Genomic DNA, 18,722 nt, shown 5'->3' on the forward strand with positions numbered 1-18,722 from the left:
CCACGAGTGTGACCTGAAGGGTCTGGTCACAGGCCAGGTCACCATTCACGAGGGTCGTCCCGTTGAGATAAGGGTCGTTCCGTCATGGGTCAGGTCGTCGTGCTTGTAAGGTTGAGGATGGCACTACCGTTACCCAAACCCTCCTACATATACCATCATTTCCGACTACATTTAACGAGTCGTTTACTTAATACGCTGTTTGGTTGTTTGGCCTTTGGGTCTATCAACTGCCGGGGTCGTTAATGCCGTCCATGGTAATCTACCGCTGCTGAGCGGGACGCTCTTACGGGCCCGCCCGGGGTCGAGTCCTCATAGACTCCAATCCAAATCGCGGCAACCGGTCCACAGTCATCCTCCACTTTGAACTGTTCGAGAAAATGGGTACCTGGCTTAGGCTAGGGTATATATATATATATATATATATATATATATATATATATATATATATATATATATATATATATATATATATACATATGTGTAGGTTTGCGACAGGGGTGTGTGATGTCTCCATGGTTGTTTAATTTGTTTATGGATGGGGTTGTTAGGAAGGTAAATGCAAGAGTTTTGGAAAGAGGGGCAAGTATGTCGTCTGTTGTGGATGAGAGAGCTTGGGAAGTGAGTCAGTTGTTGTTCGCTAATGATACAGCGCTGGTGGAAGATTCATGTGAGAAACTGCAGAAGCTGGTGACTGAGTTTGGTAAAGTGTGTGAAAGAAGAAAGCTGAGAGTAAATGTGAATAAGAGCAAGGTTATTAGGTACAGTAGGGTTGAGGGTCAAGTCAACTGGCAGGTAAGTTTGAATGGAGAAAAACTGGAGGAAGTGAAGTGTTTTAGATATCTGGGAGTGGATTTCGCAGCGGATGGAACCATGGAAGCGGAAGTGAATCATAGGGTGGGGGAGGGGGCGAAAGTTCTGGGAGCGTTGAAGAACGTGTGGAAGTCGTGAACATTATCGCGGAAAGCAAAAATGGGTATGTTTGAAGGAATAGTGGTTCCAACAATGTTATATGGTTGCGAGGCGTGGGCTATGGATAGAGTTGTGCGGAGGAGGAGTGATGTTTTGGAAATGAGATGTTTGAGGACAATATGTGGTGTGACGTGGTTTTATCGAGTAAGTAATAATAGGGTAAGAGAAATGTGTGGTAATAAAAAGAGTGTGGTTGAGAGAGCAGAAGAGGGTGTTTTGAAATGGTTTGGTCACATGGAGAGAATGAGTGGGGAAAGATTGATCAAGAGGATATATGTGTCAGAGGTGGAGGGAATGAGGAGAAGCGGGAGACCAAATTGGAGGTGGAAAGATGGAGTGAAAAAGATTTTGAGTGATCGGGGCCTGAACATGCAGGAGGGTGAAAGGCGTGCAAGGAATAGAGTGAATTGGAACGATGTGGTATACCGGGGTCGACGTGCTGTCAATGGATTGAACCAGGACATGTGAAGCGTCTGGGGTAAACCATGGAAAGTTCTGTGGGGCCTTGATGTGGAAAGATAGCTGTGGTTTTGGTGCATTATTACATGACAGCTAGAGAGTGAGTGTGAACGAATGTGGCCTTTGTTGTCTTTTCCTAGCGCTACCTCGCACACATGAGGGGGAGGGGGTTGTTATTTAATGTGTGGCTAGGTGGCGATGGAAATGAATAAAGGCAGACAGTATGAATTATGTACATGTGTATATATGTATATGTATGTGTGTGTATATAAATGTATAAGTTGAGATGCATAGGTATGTATATTTGCGTGTGTGGACGTGTATGTATATTTGCGTGTGTGGACGTGTATGTATATATACATGTGTATGTGGGTGAGTTGGGCCATTCTTTCGTCTGTTTCCTTGCGCTACCTCGCTAACGCGGGAGACAGCGACAAAGCAAAATAAATATATATAAATAAAAAATAAATAAATAAATAAATAAATTTATATATATATATATATATATATATATATATATATATATATATATATATATATATATATATATATATATATATATATTCCTATGAGTCCTTTGAGTTTTAATGAGATGGTCTTCACTGAGCATTCAGTCGTCCGTGCCGTTAAAACTAACACAAAAAAGACACATAAACTGTCACTATACTACATGTGGCCCACAACCTGATCACTCAACACTGCGCCACACTTTCTTAAACTGTCTCAGGCCTTACTCGTAGGTCACTCAGTTTATACAGTTATCAAAACATTTCCAAATTATTTTCACTGTTATGAGTAATTTCACATTACTGTCTGTATGTTACCGTTAGTTTCACCTGCTACTGTCTTATGTTACCGTTAATTCCACCTATTACTGTCTGTATTACCGTTAGTCTCACCTGTTACTGTCTGAACTACCGTTAGTTCCACCTGTTACACTATGCACTGCCCTGTTATCACTCACTCTCGGTTCCTAATATCCAGGTTTCGTCTTCCTTACAGCTGGAATCCTTATGTTGTTCTAGCAGGAAATAAACCATCCAGGCGATGTTCCAGGTTCCCAGAAAGCTCCTTACATCCATGCGATGTTCCAGGTGGCCAGGGAGTTCCTTACATCCAGGCGATGTTCCAGGTGGCCAGGGAGTTCCTTACATCCAGACGATGTTCCAGGTGGCCAGGGAGTTCCTTACATCCAGGCGATGTTCCAGGTGGCCAGGGAGGTAACTGTGTGGCCACTTGCAACCCTGCCTGGCCATCAGTAGCTCCCTGGGTGTGGCAGGTGAGGAGGGCGCTCCGGGCTGGGCTGGTGGTGGGACACTGGCGTCGCCCAGGTCCCGGGACGCCACTGGTACCTGGTCCGGTGTCTCACGTACAGCTACGGTCCTGGTGACCATCAGCAGCACGGGAGGATCACCTGCCACGTCCTGGTGACCATCAGCCGTACGGGAGGATCACCAGGCAGGTCCTGGTGACCATTAGCCGCACGGGAGGTTACCTGGCAGGTCCTGGTGTCTTCATCACCAGTACACACAGGTGAAGGGTTCACCACACAGGCTCGTGAGACACTGGCGGTGGAGGAGGACAGCCCACTACACTCTTCTTGGACGGCAGGTCACCACGCCAAGCCTCCCACCAACACAGAGTGAAACTGGTAACGAAGCAGTGGAATTAGAACGAAGACTCGTCAAGAAAAGATGGGAAGGATGGATATTGATAGGAATATCGTCCAACGTGACTGCCGATGGAGCGTGACTGTGTCAATATCCTACCGACGTGAAGAACAAAACTATATTGATAGGAAGATCCATGGGAATATCACAGAACAACGAGGAAATCAGTTTCGAATTAACCTTATCTAGTCTTCAGTGTATCCATTACTAGAAGCTTTCCTGTATAACGCACTAGGTCATGGGCCACGTCAGCAGGATATTAACACAGCAGGCATGTTGAACGATATTCATATCAATATCCTTCCCATTTCTTCTTGTCGAGTCTTCGTTTGATCCACTCTGCTTCGTTACCAGTTCCACTGTGTATGTTGCAGTGGGAAGCTCGACGTGGTGACCTGCCGTCCGGGAAGGGTGGAGTGGGCTGTCCTCCTCCACCGCCAGTGTCTCACGAAATACTGAACGTGGCTGTACACAGCGCCAACAACACATGACAAGGATACAGTACTCGCTAACATCACCAGCAGACAGTCACCATCAGGACCTCTGTGACCTGACCTAGTATTACAAGCAGTAGGTATGCAGGTCACCACCTTACCCACCCAGAGTCAGGCTGGCCTAACGTACCTCGTCTTATGATGCCAGGCTACAAATTACGTTCTGAACGTAAGAAATTATCACTGTTATCTGAAGATTAATCTTTTCCTGGAGTGTCTGGGACCAGGGGTGAGTGAGGCGGTCTATGGCCTGACACACTGCGCTCCAGGAAACATGTTAAGAGTCCGGAGTAATGAGAGCAGGTCAGTGGGGGTTGCATGACCCGAGGTCCTTGTTGATAATGACAGGCTCTTGTGATCTCCTGTTGACGCCTCCTGCCTGGCGCTGCCTCCTCCCCTTCCTCTAACTCAATGCTCCCGCCTCCTCTGTTCCCGTCTTGGTGCTGCCTCTCCCCTGCCTCTGACTCAGTGCTCCTGCCTTCCCTGCCTCCGGTACCTGGCCGAAATGTAGGAGCTTAACCCTGTTTACCTGGGGACTGCGAAAAAGGGGCGGGTTTGCAGTATGCTGACGGGGGCTGGGGATGGGGACGCTGGGAAGTTACTCAGTTGCTGTTTGCGGATGACACGGTTCTGGTGGCAGCCTCGGGTAAGGAACTTCAGAAGCTAGTGTCTCAGCTGGAGAGTGTGTGAAAGGAGAAAGTTGAGTTATCAAGAACAAACAAGGTTGTAAAGTTTAGCTGGGAAGTGAGACAGGCTGTGTGAGGAGAGAGAACCCGGAGGAATTGGAATGTTATCAATGCCTGAAAGTAGACATGGCAACATATGGAATCACGGACGCTGAAATAGTCCGTGGGGTGGATAAGAAGGCTAAGATCCTGGGTGCATTGAAGTGTGTGTGGGAAGAGAGGTCACAGCGTGTGCGTGGAGGGCAAAAATGGGTACGCGATGGTATAGCAGTCTTGACGGTGTTCTAGGGAAGGCAGGCCTGGACAGTAGATAAAGATATATGGAGGAGGGTGGATGTGCTGGAAATGAAATGTTTGAGGACAATATGTGGTGTGAGGTGGGCTGATCGAGCGGGAAATGATAGGGTATGTGAGGTGGCTTGTAGGACGAGAGCTGAGGGTGATGTCCTCATGTGGTTTGATCATATTTCAATGATAAAAAGATTAATTACCATAACTTGAACATTTCTCACAAGATAAGTAATCTAAAATGTTTAATATCTGGTGTGAGACATTTGCTAGTAATGAAAAGCATGGAGGAAAGTGAAGCAACTTCGGTGTAAAATGTAATTCTGTTTCGTAATTACGTTCATTAGTTATATGAATGTAAACTGTCAGACTCAAGTCCATTACCTGTCTTTCTTTTGTACTAAAGAAAGAAATATTGTTCTTGGTGATGTCTATGTACCTTAATCGTTATAAATGAATTTCCAGATAAAGCAGAGGTAGTCTCAGGGACGATAATTAATGTTAATGTCATATTGGTCGAGGACTGCGCTCGATGTGAGGGGTCACGTGACATCTTGCTATACCACTACTTCTCGTGTACGATCCTCCCGTCAAGATGTGTCCTTACAGATAATACCATCCCACATACCAGCGGCGAAAGTTTACCAGTTTTCTCACAGCCCCAGCGTCCCGTGCTGCATGAACAATAATGCAGCCTATCTTACTGGACTCTTTCACGTTCCTCCCTCCATCCCAGCACACTACTACCTCCACCCGGGAATCAAGTTTGAGTTGCCGATATCAACTTCCTGGATCTTTTTAACTCGTTTGGAAATACTCATTTCTTATCCTCACAGATTTGTTCATGTGCATTTCTAATACATTTGTTACTTTTAGTTTATAGCTGTACTTTTCAAGCGGATATGTAGCAATATTTGATAAAACAGATCGGCAAAACGGATCAGTGCGTTAGGTGGCCGGTGAATTTACCGTTTCGGACACCTGACATTCCCCTGGGAACCGGGTTTTGGGTGAAGGAAATCACGAAAATAATAAGTAGCGACAAAAATGAAATTCAGAATCGTTCAAAACACATCAAAAACAATCTCAACTCAAACCAAACCTAACGTAACAAACCTAATCTAATTAACCAAACCTGAACTAACAAGCCAAACTACCCTAACAAACCAAACTTAACCTAATAAACCTACCTTAACCTAACAAACTAAAACTTACTTTGATTAACCTAACACAAAATAACAAACCTAACTAACCAAACTTAACACACCTAACCTAACGTAATAAACTAAAACCAACTCTAATTAACCTAACAGAAAATAACAAACCAAACCTAACAAAAAAAAAGAAACTAAACAAACCAGACCTAACCTAACCTAACCTAACCTAACAAGCTAAACTTCAGCTAACAAATCGGACCTTAGTAAAGTTCACTGGACACTATGTCGCTGGTACACCTCCTGTGAGGACAACCTCATTACAGTGATTCGTGCAGGCCTTTCCTAACTGCCGGGATGCTGAGTGTGCACCTGTGTACTGCTGTACACTTTCTGAATTACATAATATGTGACAGTCGAGTTAGCCATGGGTTAGTGGGTCATGAACGAATCTGATGTTGGCAGATCTGCCTCAAGTTCACGTGAAGTCGCCAGTAGTCAGTAGATGAATAATCATGAACATATTCATCTCACTCATGCGTGCATTACTGATGTCTCGCACTGTTGTTCCTCTGATCACTGAAAAGAATTGTGTGAATAACAATTGGGTTTACGCAAGGCCAGGTGAACATGATTGTGTGCGTTAGAATGTTTCAACGTTCGGTGCTGACGATACGCAAGACGTAGGTTTATGCTATGAATAATATGGTAATGTGGAAACGACTGCATAAACAACAGATAATGATTAATTATTCTAAAACAACGGCAAAAAGTGATCAAGAACCTACATATGCAGCTTCCAGAGAACATGGTCGAGTTAGACGAGAATATGGCTAGGCTGGGCGTCCACTGACTGACCTGCGCAGTCCAGCAGATCTTCAAGTGATCAGTGGCTCTGACGTGACCCGTCTTGTGCAGACATTAATCTTACTGACAATGAGGCGGCGTCAGGTGCATTGCTCGCCCCGTCCGTGCTGTGTTGTGGAATGTGTTCCTGTAGTGTTCAGACAATGTGGGACACTGACCTTCACCGTAACTCATCAGAAACAAGTCAATACCGAGGCCCGAAAGGACAGTACAAGTGATGCTTCTTTCGAAACCAACACAGAATTACTGCCAGACAAGCTGACACGCTTGGGAGATTTGTCGCTCGAATTACAAGAAAAATGGACGGTGATGTGATCAGTTGTACCCCAGACACCATCGAGGAGTTTAGTCTGTGGTCAACAACCCCAGAGAGTAGCTGACGACAGGACACGACGCGGCAATTATAACTGAGTTTTCCTGGCGCGTAACTCTGTATACTACACAGGTCAAGGCCATCCATCGTCAGGCACTTTATAAATACCACCGTAGTGTTAACGTTGCTGGCCATGACGCATTCACAGGGGTAGAGCGCATAGGTTCGAATCCTGGTCGTGGCAGCCGGTAAACAATTAACCCAGCAGTTTATCCTTCACTACGGGCGTGTCGATAAAATGGGTACCTGGCCTGGGCTAGGATATATATATATATATATATATATATATATATATATATATATATATATATATATATATATATATATATATGTGTGTGTGTGTGTGTGTGTGTGTGTGTGTGTGTGTTAATGAGATTGTTTTGATCAGGGCTTTCAATTACTGTGTTCCTGGGTAAACTTGTTAGGAGTATATGGGTAGCTTCAGAGTTTATCAACAAAATCTGTGAAAATATTAACGATGTTTTAAGTATATGAAAACGACGAAGTAGTTACAAATTTCAGATCCTGCCAGCTAACTGGCTTACTGATCATGAGAACAGCTCTGGTGACACAGACGTCCGCTACCTGAGTGAACACTGTCAATTATCAACGAACGTCAACACATTATTGATGATAAAGGATAAACAATCCCATCATAATCTACTCCACAGTTGCCAGCCAACGATTCAGTGATCATGTCAACAAGCGAACGTGAGCGGCCATTCAGCCGGACGAACACAAACATTAACATCACAAGAAATAGTTTCAGCCTCACTACACACCACCACCACACTTGGTCTTCCTCAAGGTGGCTGGCTGTCCACCTCATCTGATCCTCCACTCTGAGGATTATACGAAAATGTGGATCCAGCTGGGGAGACACGACGCAGGGGAGGCATCACGCCAAGCGTGCTACCAAACAGAAATTCCAGCGGGTTGCCAATTAATAACAAACTAAATTATACGTAAGATAACTTATCTATTTGTTTTTGATTACTTAATATATATTCCAAGTCAGTTATCAATACATGTAGTGTTCCTAGTATGATATTTGTTTTAATTTTCAGGAATTTGAAAACTATGAATTTTACTGAAGACCAGGAGCTTCCAGACAGATAATTATAAGGTAATATATTCGTTCATACAACTTAATACGGCGAACACTAACCATCTCAGGTTGGCCTATCCTACGCCAACCTTCCTAGGTTAGCCTATCTTGCACCAACCGTCCTAGGTTAGCCTATCCTGCACCACCATCCCATGTTAGCCTATCCTGCACCACCATCCCATGTTAGCCTATCCTGCACCAACCTTCCTAACGAGCAGAGGGACAGTTCTCCTGAACTAATTTTTGGAAGACTCTCCACACAACGTGCTACATATTACTCATCATTAATGAAATATGATCAACAACAGCAGGAAACATGTCTCCTATAATGAGTCATTCATTACTCACAGTTTGGTAGATGAGTAACATGTGAGTAAAGGCAGGGGCTTGAGGGTGTGTGGGGTTCTTCAAGGTTCACGTCACCCTGACCTGACCCACACCAGCTGGTATGGTGATGTTCCACTAAAATCTCACATTTACCATTTTCTCCCACAGTCAAGTCTGGTCACAAACACAAGTTCGTCACTGAATCATCTCCTCCCACGATGTCTACTTTTGTATCATAGAAAACGTATCTGACTGATTCTTTAACGTGACCAGTTTGATGATGATCTTGTGGACACACGTCACCTTCACTATAATGTCCCGTGACCTGCTCACAACACAACACTCAGGTCACACGTACATACACATGTCTGAGTTAATAACTTGATCACATTAGTGACCACATTATGTTATGTTACACCTTCACTCCCACCCGAGTGTTACCAGGTAGAGGTGACACACTGACCCCTGCCTGACCTCCGTCTGGCCGCTCCTGAGGTCAGAGGGCAACTGACGGAGTGAGGGCGCTCGATGACCGTGGAAGAATTTGTTTACAATCAGCCTAGTGAGTGTCTTTGCGCCTAGGTTTCCTCTGACGTCGTATGTTTTTGTTTCTTGTCGTGTCACTCACCGTCGGTATTGGCTTCGTGACGTCACGCCTGCCGGTACACCTGACGTCACCAGCGTCAGTGTGGATGACGTCCGCTGATCCGGGGGATGTCAGGGTCAAGCCTCAGAGAAATATGGGCCGTAATGCCGTTGCTGTGGCCGGCCAGTCCTCAGCCAGTATTCCCGTTCTCGGGCCAATATAAACATAACCCTAACCCAGCCATGGTAATCTGCTGTCAAATGAATAACATTCATTTGAAAATCTTAAAAAAAAGTTATTCATTAAATACATCAGAAATCCTGACACTTGCCATCAGGTTTATACATATCAACAATGGTTCAGCCAAACTACCAGTTCGATGGTCAAACTGCTGGTCTCGTCCCCCTCCAGGAGCAGGTCAGTGAGCGCCCTCACTCCGTCAGTTGCCCTCTGACCTCAGGAGGGGCCAGACGGAGGTCAGGCAGGGGTCAGTGTGTCACCTCTACCTGGTAACACTCGGGTGGGAGTGAAGGTGTAACATAACACAATGTGGTCACTAATGTGATCATGTTATTAACTCAGACATGTGTATGTACGTGTGACCTGAGTGTTGTGTTGTGAGCAGGTCACGGGACATTATAGTGAAGGTGACGTGTGTCCACAAGATCATCATCAAACTGGTCACGTTAAAGAATCAGTCAGATACGTTTTCTATGATACAAAAGTAGACATCGTGGGAGGAGATGATTCAGTGACGAACTTGTGTTTGTGACCAGACTTGACTGTGGGAGAAAATGGTAAATGTGAGATTTTAGTGGAACCTCACCATACCAGCTGGTGTGGGTCAGGTCAGGGTGACGTGAACCTTGAGAACCCCACACACCCTCCATCCCAGGCCCCTCCCTGTACTCACACGTTACTCATCTACTAAACAGTGAGTAATGAATATGATAATGATAATGACTCATGATCTGATATGGTGGAAATAATATGATGCGAAAATGAAGAACTGGCTGAACAATATGGTGCAATCATTGCACAGTCGAGTGATGGTAAATAACATGGTTATAATACAGTAGGTGAATATATTGTGACCACTTGGTAACACTGCAAGTGATGAATCTTGTGCAAGTGTTGCCATTCGTGAGTGTCGTTACCCTACACCCGTCGGTCGGCTGGAGGTAAGTTACATAATTACTTAACCTTGTTTACTGACCATGATTCGCCCAATTTTGTGACATATTGTTGTTGGATGATTATGTTTCAGTATATGTAGGCTACATGATGCATATTATTGGGTGGTGATCATATTTAAATAATCATGAGTTGTTTGTTATACGTTGTTTGGTGATTATCTTCCAGCAGTTGTAGGTTGCGCGTTGTTTGGTGGTTAGGTCTCACCATTCATAACGTATATGTTGTACAATGATTCATGATCATGTCTTACTGATTATAAGTTATATTTTGCATATTGTCTGGTGATCATGTTTCATTAATCATAGGTTGTACATTGTACGTTGTTTGTTGATCAGTCTTCATTATGTAAAGGTTATATGATGTACTTTCTTTAAAGGTCAAGTGTCAGGTGATTACAGGTCATGTGTCATCCTCGGGTCCATCTTTGGTATTAGTGTCACTCGCTGGTGACCTGATCTTCCATCGCTATACTCAAATGTCTCGTTGTCAACTTCCCCGCTACCTCTGTGTTGACCAGTTTGGTCAACCAGTTGGTAGCGTTCGTGAGTACAGACGGGAAAGCATGACTCGTGTTTGTGTGGGGAGTGTGGCCTCTGATGGTTGTGTGTCTGGCATGTTAGAGTTTGAGACTGACTTGGGAGGGAGGTTGTTTAGTGCTTGTTGGATGAATTTGGTGTGTATTCGTTTAGTAATATCATTTTTGTTGGTGGTGAGGCTTCTGTGGAGAGAGGTTACTCAAATGTGAGGCATGGGTAAACTTTACATTTATATCTGGAAGTTGGTAATCAGCTGACGTATGGAGTGTTTTGGATGGCAGGAGTCATGAAGTGCTGTATTGTCGAGCATTTTGAAGTGGGATCATGTTACGTTGGTTTGTGTTCCAGTGTATAGATGGCGATTGTTTGTGGCTGCTAAGCAGCCAGTGTTATTGTTCTGGGTGGTTATTTTTCTGTGGTTTGTTGATTTATTTGCTTTTGAGAGAGGGTAAGACAACTCAGGTGAGGCTTAGTTCCGGGTGGAGCAGATGCAATGGTTGTAGACCACACTGAAATATTTCTTTTTTGTTCAAGTATCTTCCTGATTAGTTTTCTGTTAGTGTTGTGAACGTAGTTTCTTTGTAAGTTGCTTATGTGTTGATGTTTTCGGTGCGGGAAGTGACTGTCTTATGGGTGTCGTGTGTGTGTGACGTCAGGAAATGTTGGTGTTTTGTTCTGTGTGGGTGATCATCTGGAAGGTGTTGATACCGTCTCAGCGAATGTTAGGTTTAACTGAAATTGTTTTCCCGATGATTTCTGATAAGTTTGACTCGTTTTTGACCTTCATGTTTATCGCAAATCAGTACTTTTTTGTGATTTCCCCCACCCTGAACCTCGGGTTCCACTGAGAGTCACCCATCATTGTTGGACATGGAGTGGGGGGGGGGGATACCTCAGACTCGTGTAAAGCACAACAGAAACCAACGTAAAACCATAAGTCCAACTTCCAAACAGGTGAATGATCGAAGCGGTAATGCTGCTGAGTGGAGAAGTTGTTTACATTTGTATGCGTTTAGGGTTAAAATTGAGATTAAGGATTTCTGTGACGAATCAGACCTTCCGTTCTGGGTGAGTGGTTGTCCCAGTTGTGTAATAAAGTTCAATGTACGGCAGAAAATCATGACCACGTAAACACATCATCTTGCGTTTGGAAGAGTTTATAAATCACTCGTAACTCACTACTTTCTGTACACGTTGGTGTTGTACTCATGGCGTGATGCCACACCCGCGCTGTGTTTTCTCTCCTGGAATTTCTTGTGACATTAACAGTTGTGTTCGTCCATCACAATGGTCGTTCACATGTTGCCTCACTCTCGCGTTTCTGATCATCAGACCAAGAGTTTGCCCCTGTTCCCTGCCTGTATGTGATTAATTTGTGGGTTACGGAGTGAGAATTTTACACTCGTGTTGCTACGTCGCTTATCCTTGTATATATGTACCGTGTCTTTACTACTCTGTGTGTGTATGCACACACACACACACACACACACACACACACACACGCAACAGCCTAAACCAGGTAGTCATTCATGGACCAGCCCAAATAGGAGGATGAACACCTTGGTTGGGTGTGGGTCGACACCCGCGCCCAAGGTTCGAATCCTTTCTAGCACGACCTCAGGCGGCCCTATACTGACTCATCGTTAGCAACGTTAGCCACTATACCACGGAAGTCCCGGTGTAAGTCCCTGTTTATCCTATGCGGGGAGGGAGCTTTACACTGGGGGGGCCACATCACTTGAACAATCCTTACTATCATACAACTATTTAAATCCATGTATGTTGTCTGCATCACCCACGTCCTCAGTCATCTTGCTCCACCACCCTCATGCTATAACAGTAATTCTATACATCTACTAAAACAAGTTTCTTGCTTAATTTCATGTTATGTTCTCTGGTTCATCTCTTCCTACATCTCTCAAAGAACTGCTCATCGTCTGCGTTCGTCGATGCTTTACTAACTGAACGATGATAAAGGTCACCCCTAACTTTTCTCTCTTTCCAGATGGGGAACTTTAAATCCTTTCCCAGCAACTCGCCATTTAATTTTGGCTCCATCTTTGTTGCTCTCCGCGTGCCGGACCTTCTGATCAGCTTTTTGTGCCGGACCTTAAATAAAATATACAGATGTTAATTAAAGGGAGAGAGAGAGAGAGAGAGAGAGAGAGAGAGAGAGAGAGAGAGAGAGAGAGAGAGAGAGAGAGCATTTACGAATTTCAGAGGAAGTGAAAAACCCCTGTTTTTATAATGTGCCAGGTCATAGTTACTTGGAAAGACATGATAGAGTAGAGGGTTGAAAAGCTTCGACGTGTAGGGAAAGACAGCCACCAAAATGGCCTAACCTTGAGTTGCTGATGGCCACACAGTAATCATGTGACGCAGCAACTTGCCTAGTATTGTGTGGTCTAGCTAGTGGTGGGGGCACACAAGCAGCCACCTCTCGGGAGCAAATACCAAAAGAAGGAAAGTGAACCAACATTGTGGTGTAAGATAAGTGGGTAAAATTCTCAGCATAGGAGAGTTTATAAGTCGGACAGGCTTTCGACTCCACTGTCAAGTAAGAATGCAGGGCTTGACCCACGGTGCCCAGATGTGAGAGCAGTACTCCATACAAGGACGGATCAATCCCATGTATAAACGGAGCAGTTGTTCAGAAGAAATGTTTCGACATCTAAAGAGGACACCCAGTTTCTTAGAAGCAGACTCAGCTATTTCCATAATGTAGGATTTCCAAGATGAAGTGAATATTTCAGCAATATCAAGTATGTAAACAGAGTTAATCGAGTTAAAAGGCTTAATTTCAGAGCAGTCGAAGGAGAGAGAGAGTTGAGAAATTTTGGATGGAGAGTTGCGCAGGAACTGGTTCTTACAGGCATTAAACTTCACCAAATTTCGTTTGCCCTTCTGAGATATTCTGTCTGAGTTTATTCAGGAAGTTGTGTCGAGATGAGATGAAGATTGAGTGAGAGAAGAAGGAGAAGAATTGAAGTATGTGCAGGAATAGGTGTTGAGTGGTCAGCGTATGAGTGCATTTGGTTATTTGTGGAGAAGGGGAAATCGTTGATAAAAAGGAGAGAAAGTGTAGGGTACAGGACAGAACCTTGAGGAACACCACTGTTGATGGAGAAATTGTAAGAGGCTGATCGATCCATCAACATTTTCGGAGATAGATCGGCCAGGGAGGAAGCTAGATATGAGGGAGCAAAGTGAGGGAGGGAAGACAAAATAAGGGAGTTTAGAGATAAGACTCCGATGCCACAACCTGTCAAAATTCTTGGATATATCAAAGGCAACTACTCAGGATTGCCCAGAATCTCTTATGGATGATGACCAGACATGAGTAAGATAGAAAAGAATATCATCAGTGGATCTCGCCTTACTGAAACCATACTGGTGATCAGAGAGAAGACTTTGATTCAAGATGTCTAAGGATATGGGAGTTAAGGAGGGATTCAAAGACTTTGGAAATGGTAGATGTCAAAGCAATAGGACGATAGTTAGAGGGGTTAGAGCGGTCATCCTTCTTAGTGATGTGAAGTATCAAAACTCGCTTCCAAGAAGAAGAAAAAGTTTTGGTTTTTCAACAGAAAGGTAACAGACGAGCAAGCACAGGTGCAAGTTCAGAGGTACACTCTTTCAGTACACGGAGATGGATGTCATCAGGACCATAAAACTTTCTTGTATCCAGAGAGAGAAGCGATTTTCGGTCAGTTCTAAAAGAGATTACGGGGGGCGGCATGGGATTCGCAGGAAGAGCATCAGGGGTCACGTGAAGGAATGTTAGTATCTTCCAAGGTGGAGTTAGAGGAGAAACGGGAACGAAAGACAGTTGTTTTGTCTACGGGAGAGACAACTGTAGTACCGTCAGAACGGATAAATGAAGGAAAGGTAAAGCGACAGAAGTTGTTAGAGATGCCCTTAGCTAAAGACCAGAAAGGCTTATCAGTGGATGACGAGGAGAGGTTATCCACTTTCTCTGAATACAGGATGATTTGCCTAACGGATAATGTACTTGCAATGATTACGGGCTGTGATAAATGCTGAACAGGAGTCAGAGGAAGGAGAGTTTTTCCAAGTTCGATATGTCTCATCCTTGTCGGAATGGCCTCAGAACAGGAGCGGTAGAACCATGCATTGGAAGAAGAGGTCGTCTTGGAGGAGGAGGGGATAAATGCTTCCATTCCCGCAACGATAACCTCTGCTATGCGTCTGGCGGAGACTGAAGCATCACTACATGGAATCAATAATTTGCTCAAGGAAAGATAGAAAAGAATTTTTGGAAGTTATACGAGTCGGCTTTGTTGAGGTGCCAATATCTACGTTTAAAAGGGGCTGTTGGAGGGAGAGATGCCGTTAAATCAGATATACGTATGAGACTGTGGTCAGATGAAACAATTTGGGGCGAGAATGTGAATCAACAGCGTGAAGGATTAGAAGTGGAAAACAGATCCAGAATATCACGAGAGTGGTCACAGCGGGCAGGAGCGTGTGGCAAGTGACTATTTGCTGTAGATCATTGAGAATGGAGCACGTGAGGATTTCAATTCCCACCACCATCTGTATGGGAGGAATTCAACCATTCCCTATGGTGAACTTTGAAATCCTCTCGGTAGAGGCTATCTGCTTGCGGGTGAGAGTGTCACATTTTGATGGTCAAAGAAAGATGTAAAATTTGTAGAATTAGGAGAGCAGTAAGCAAAGCAAGGGAAAGCATGGTAGTTGGGAGACAGATCTTGAGCCAAGATGACATCGAATTTTAGGGACTGAAGGTCCTCCAGGCGTGCAACAGGTGTGTTGATGTTAGAATAAGCACAAACACCATCTCTGAACCGGGATTGTGAGTGGAGATCATCGTTGGATATTGAGAAGGGGCAAGTGAGATCATTATTAGACAACTGGGTTTCAGAGAGAAGTAAGATATTAGGAGAGGTACTGTTCAGATGGCTTTCAACAGAAGAGAGATTGCTTGTGAGACAGCGAATGTTGGTATCATGAATAGAAGAACAGGCGGATCTATAAGAGAGGTAATAGTCGTGGGAGAGGCCAGTCCTACTACTGTTTGAGTCCTCCCTCTCACTGGCAGTAGAGTCAGGCGGAAACTTGGAGATTCTTAGCTACCCATGATGCTGGGGACTAGGGGCTATAGGTTTGTTGGACTCTGTCATGATTACATTTCGAAGCGATGTGCAAACAGATGATACGAGAATTTATAGGAAGAAAATAGGTGAGGTTAGAGTAGGTGTATGGTGCATGTAAGGAGAAGATGGCAAGACTAGCCGGGTAGTCCCGTGTTGATGAGACAGAAGGTGAGACCAGCAATCCTAACATGGCGGATGCAAGATGGTTCCGGGCACCACTGTAGCGCTCCTCAGTCAGGACGGTAACACCACCCTTGGCGACTGCTGTCAACAGCCCACTACCTAATTTTAGAAGCTTACATGTATTCTAGTTTTGGCCTTATGTATGATATCGGCAGCTTGACAAACAATTCTTTATTCATATACTTGAAAACTATTCTGATATTTGCCAGTAGACAGTTTCTCTCCTTAACTTATCATCTAATGTGGGATTCTGGCAACAGGTTAGGAACGATGTCGATTCCAAGTCCTTCTGGTACAGAGAATCTTGATGCTTATTTCCTGCAAGACAGTAATCATTGCGAGGCCGTCCTTCGCTTTGTCCCACTTCATTATTTTACGTTTAGTTGGGTTGAATCTCATCTACTTTGGAGTCTGCTAAGATCCCCTTGTAAGCTGATGCAGTTCTCCTCGCTTTTCACTTCCCTCATGATCTTTATATCATCAGCAAACATATTCTGGTAAGAGTCCATCCCTTCAGGCAAGTTATTTGCATATATCAAGAAGAGTAACGATCTCAGAACAGAACCCTGGGGCACTCCACTGGTCACCTCGACCTATTTGGAGAAGGCTTCTCTGACTACGTCCTGAGGTCCGTAGATGTAATCTCACATCATGGCAGGAATCTCTCCTTTTTCTTGCGTGGTGAACCAGCTTTAATCAGTCTGCCATGTGTAGCAGCGTCAAATGCTCTCTGGAAGTCCAGATACAGACAGTCTTTCCAAGGATCCATTTCATCTAAGGTAGAACACACTCTAGTGGAAATCCAAGGTGTGCGTGTGTGTGTATGTGTGTATGTGCGTGTGAGTGTGTGTGTGTGTGTGTGTGTGTGTGTGTGTGTGTGTGTGTGTGTGTGTGTGTGTGTATGTGTGTGTGTGTGTGGTGTGTGTGTGTGGTGTGTGTGTGTGTGTGGTGTGTGTGTGTGTGTGTGGTGTGTGTGTGTGTGTGTGTGTGTGTGTGTGTGTGTGGTGTGTGTGTGTGTGTGCGTGTGAGTGAGTGTGTGTGTGTGTGTGTGTGTGTGTGTGTGTGTGTGTGTGTGTGTGTGTGTGTGTGTGTGTGTGTGTGTGTGTGTGTGTGTGTGTGTGTGTGGGTGGGTGGGTGGGTGTGTGTGTGTGTGTGTGTTGGGGGAGGTGGGGGATGGCGGGAGCCGAGGAAGGCACGCAAGACACATCACTCAACACCTCATCAAAATTTCAACAGGTCGTCAGGGGGCGCCGCCCCGCGACACACTTACGGGTGGAGGCGGAGGTCGTGCCCCAGCAGTATATTACCCTCACTGCCCTACACACACACACACACCCACGTGACCCTCAACCCTTCCAGCCGAGGGAGAGTAATGACCTATTTGTACAGTACAGGAAGGCGGTCCTGCATTAACGTGTGTATGTGTTTGTAACACGCCTGCGGGCTGGTACCGTGTGTGGCAGGGCTGCGGGCTGGTACAATGAGTCAGGCCTGCGGGTTGGTACAGTATGTGGCAGGCGTGCGGACTGGTACCGTGTGTGGCAGGCCTGAGGGCTGGTACAGTGTGTGGCAGGGCTGCGGGCTGGTACGGTGTGTGGCAGGCCTGCGGGCTGGTACAGTGTGTGGCAGGCCTGAGGGCTGGTACAGTGTGTGGCAGGGCTGCGGGCTGGTACGGTGTGTGGCAGGCCTGCGGGCTGGTACAGTGTGTGGCAGGCCTGAGGGCTGGTACAGTGTGTGGCAGGGCTGCGGGCTGGTACGATGTGTGGCAGGCCTGCGGGCTGGCACAGTGTGTGGCAGGCCTGAGGGCTGGTACAGTGTGTGGCAGGGCTGCGGGCTGGTACAGTGTGTGTGTGGCAGGCCTGAGGGCTGGTACAGTGTGTGGCAGGGCTGCGGGCTGGTACAGTGTGTGTGTGGCAGGCCTGAGGGCTGGTACAGTTTGTGGCAGGCCTGCGGGTTGGTACAGTGTGTGGCAGGCCTGCGGGCTGGCACATTGTGTGGCAGGCCTGCGGGCTGGTACAGTGTGTGGCAGGCCTGCGGGCTGGTACAGTATGCTGCAGGCCTACGGGCTGGTACAGTGTGCGGTAGGCCTACGGGCTGGTACAGTGTGCGGGGCCTGCGGGGTGGTACAGTGTGGCAGGCCTGCGGGGTGGTACAGTGGGTGGCAGGCCTCCGGGTTGGTACAGTGTGTGGCAGGCCTGCGGGCTGATGCAGTGTGCGGCAGGCCTGCTGGCTGGTACAGTAGGTGGCAGGCCTGCGGGCTGGTACAGTGGGTGGCTGAGGTGGGTGGCTTACACATCGATCACCTTAACTTTTAAGTACATTCCTGAGTACATGACGATGACCATGAATTATTTAGACTGAACACCTGCACGAAGGCACAGACATCTCTGTAACCTGGCACGAACGTACAGACATCTCTGTAACCTGGTACGAACGTACAGACATCTCTGTAACTTGGTACGAACGTACAGACATCTTTGTTACCTGGTACGAACGTACAGACATCTCTGTAACATGGTACGAACGTACAGACATCTTTGTTACCTGGTACGAACGTAGAGACATCTCTGTAACTTGCCACAGACGTCCAGACATCGCTGTAAGGAACTGAATGTGGACCAGAAACGAAGGAGAGGTTAATGTTGTTGCTTCGCAGAACTACGTGTGATGGCGCTCCTTCCCCAGTA

At 45.7% G+C, this 18,722-nt stretch overlaps 2 protein-coding genes across 7 annotated transcripts in view; one reads left to right on the plus strand and one right to left on the minus strand.

Annotated features, from left to right (window-relative positions):
• Positions 1-18,722, minus strand: part of LOC139755968 (uncharacterized) — a 155,964-nt gene that overhangs the window by 129,153 nt on the left and 8,089 nt on the right. Inside the window, exon 1 of one of the 3 annotated variants that reach the window (XM_071674814.1) lies at positions 8,417-8,874. The exons of the other annotated variants lie outside the window; for them this stretch is intronic. The gene's annotated coding sequence lies outside the window, so the exon portion shown is untranslated. Of the gene's footprint in view, positions 1-8,416; positions 8,875-18,722 lie in introns of those variants that run through there. 3 annotated transcript variants of the gene reach the window in all.
• LOC139755967 (uncharacterized) overlaps positions 9,440-18,722 on the plus strand; it is a 100,527-nt gene continuing 91,244 nt past the window's right edge. For all 4 annotated transcript variants that reach the window (XM_071674805.1, XM_071674806.1, XM_071674807.1 and 1 more), the window contains exon 1: positions 9,440-10,162. In XM_071674805.1, coding sequence (XP_071530906.1) covers positions 10,098-10,162 — 65 coding nt within the window. In that variant the 5' untranslated portion in view covers positions 9,440-10,097. The remainder of the gene's footprint in view (positions 10,163-18,722) is intronic.

Source organism: Panulirus ornatus, chromosome 20 (genome assembly GCF_036320965.1).
Source record: "Panulirus ornatus isolate Po-2019 chromosome 20, ASM3632096v1, whole genome shotgun sequence".
NCBI classification, from domain to species: Eukaryota; Metazoa; Arthropoda; class Malacostraca; order Decapoda; family Palinuridae; genus Panulirus; species Panulirus ornatus.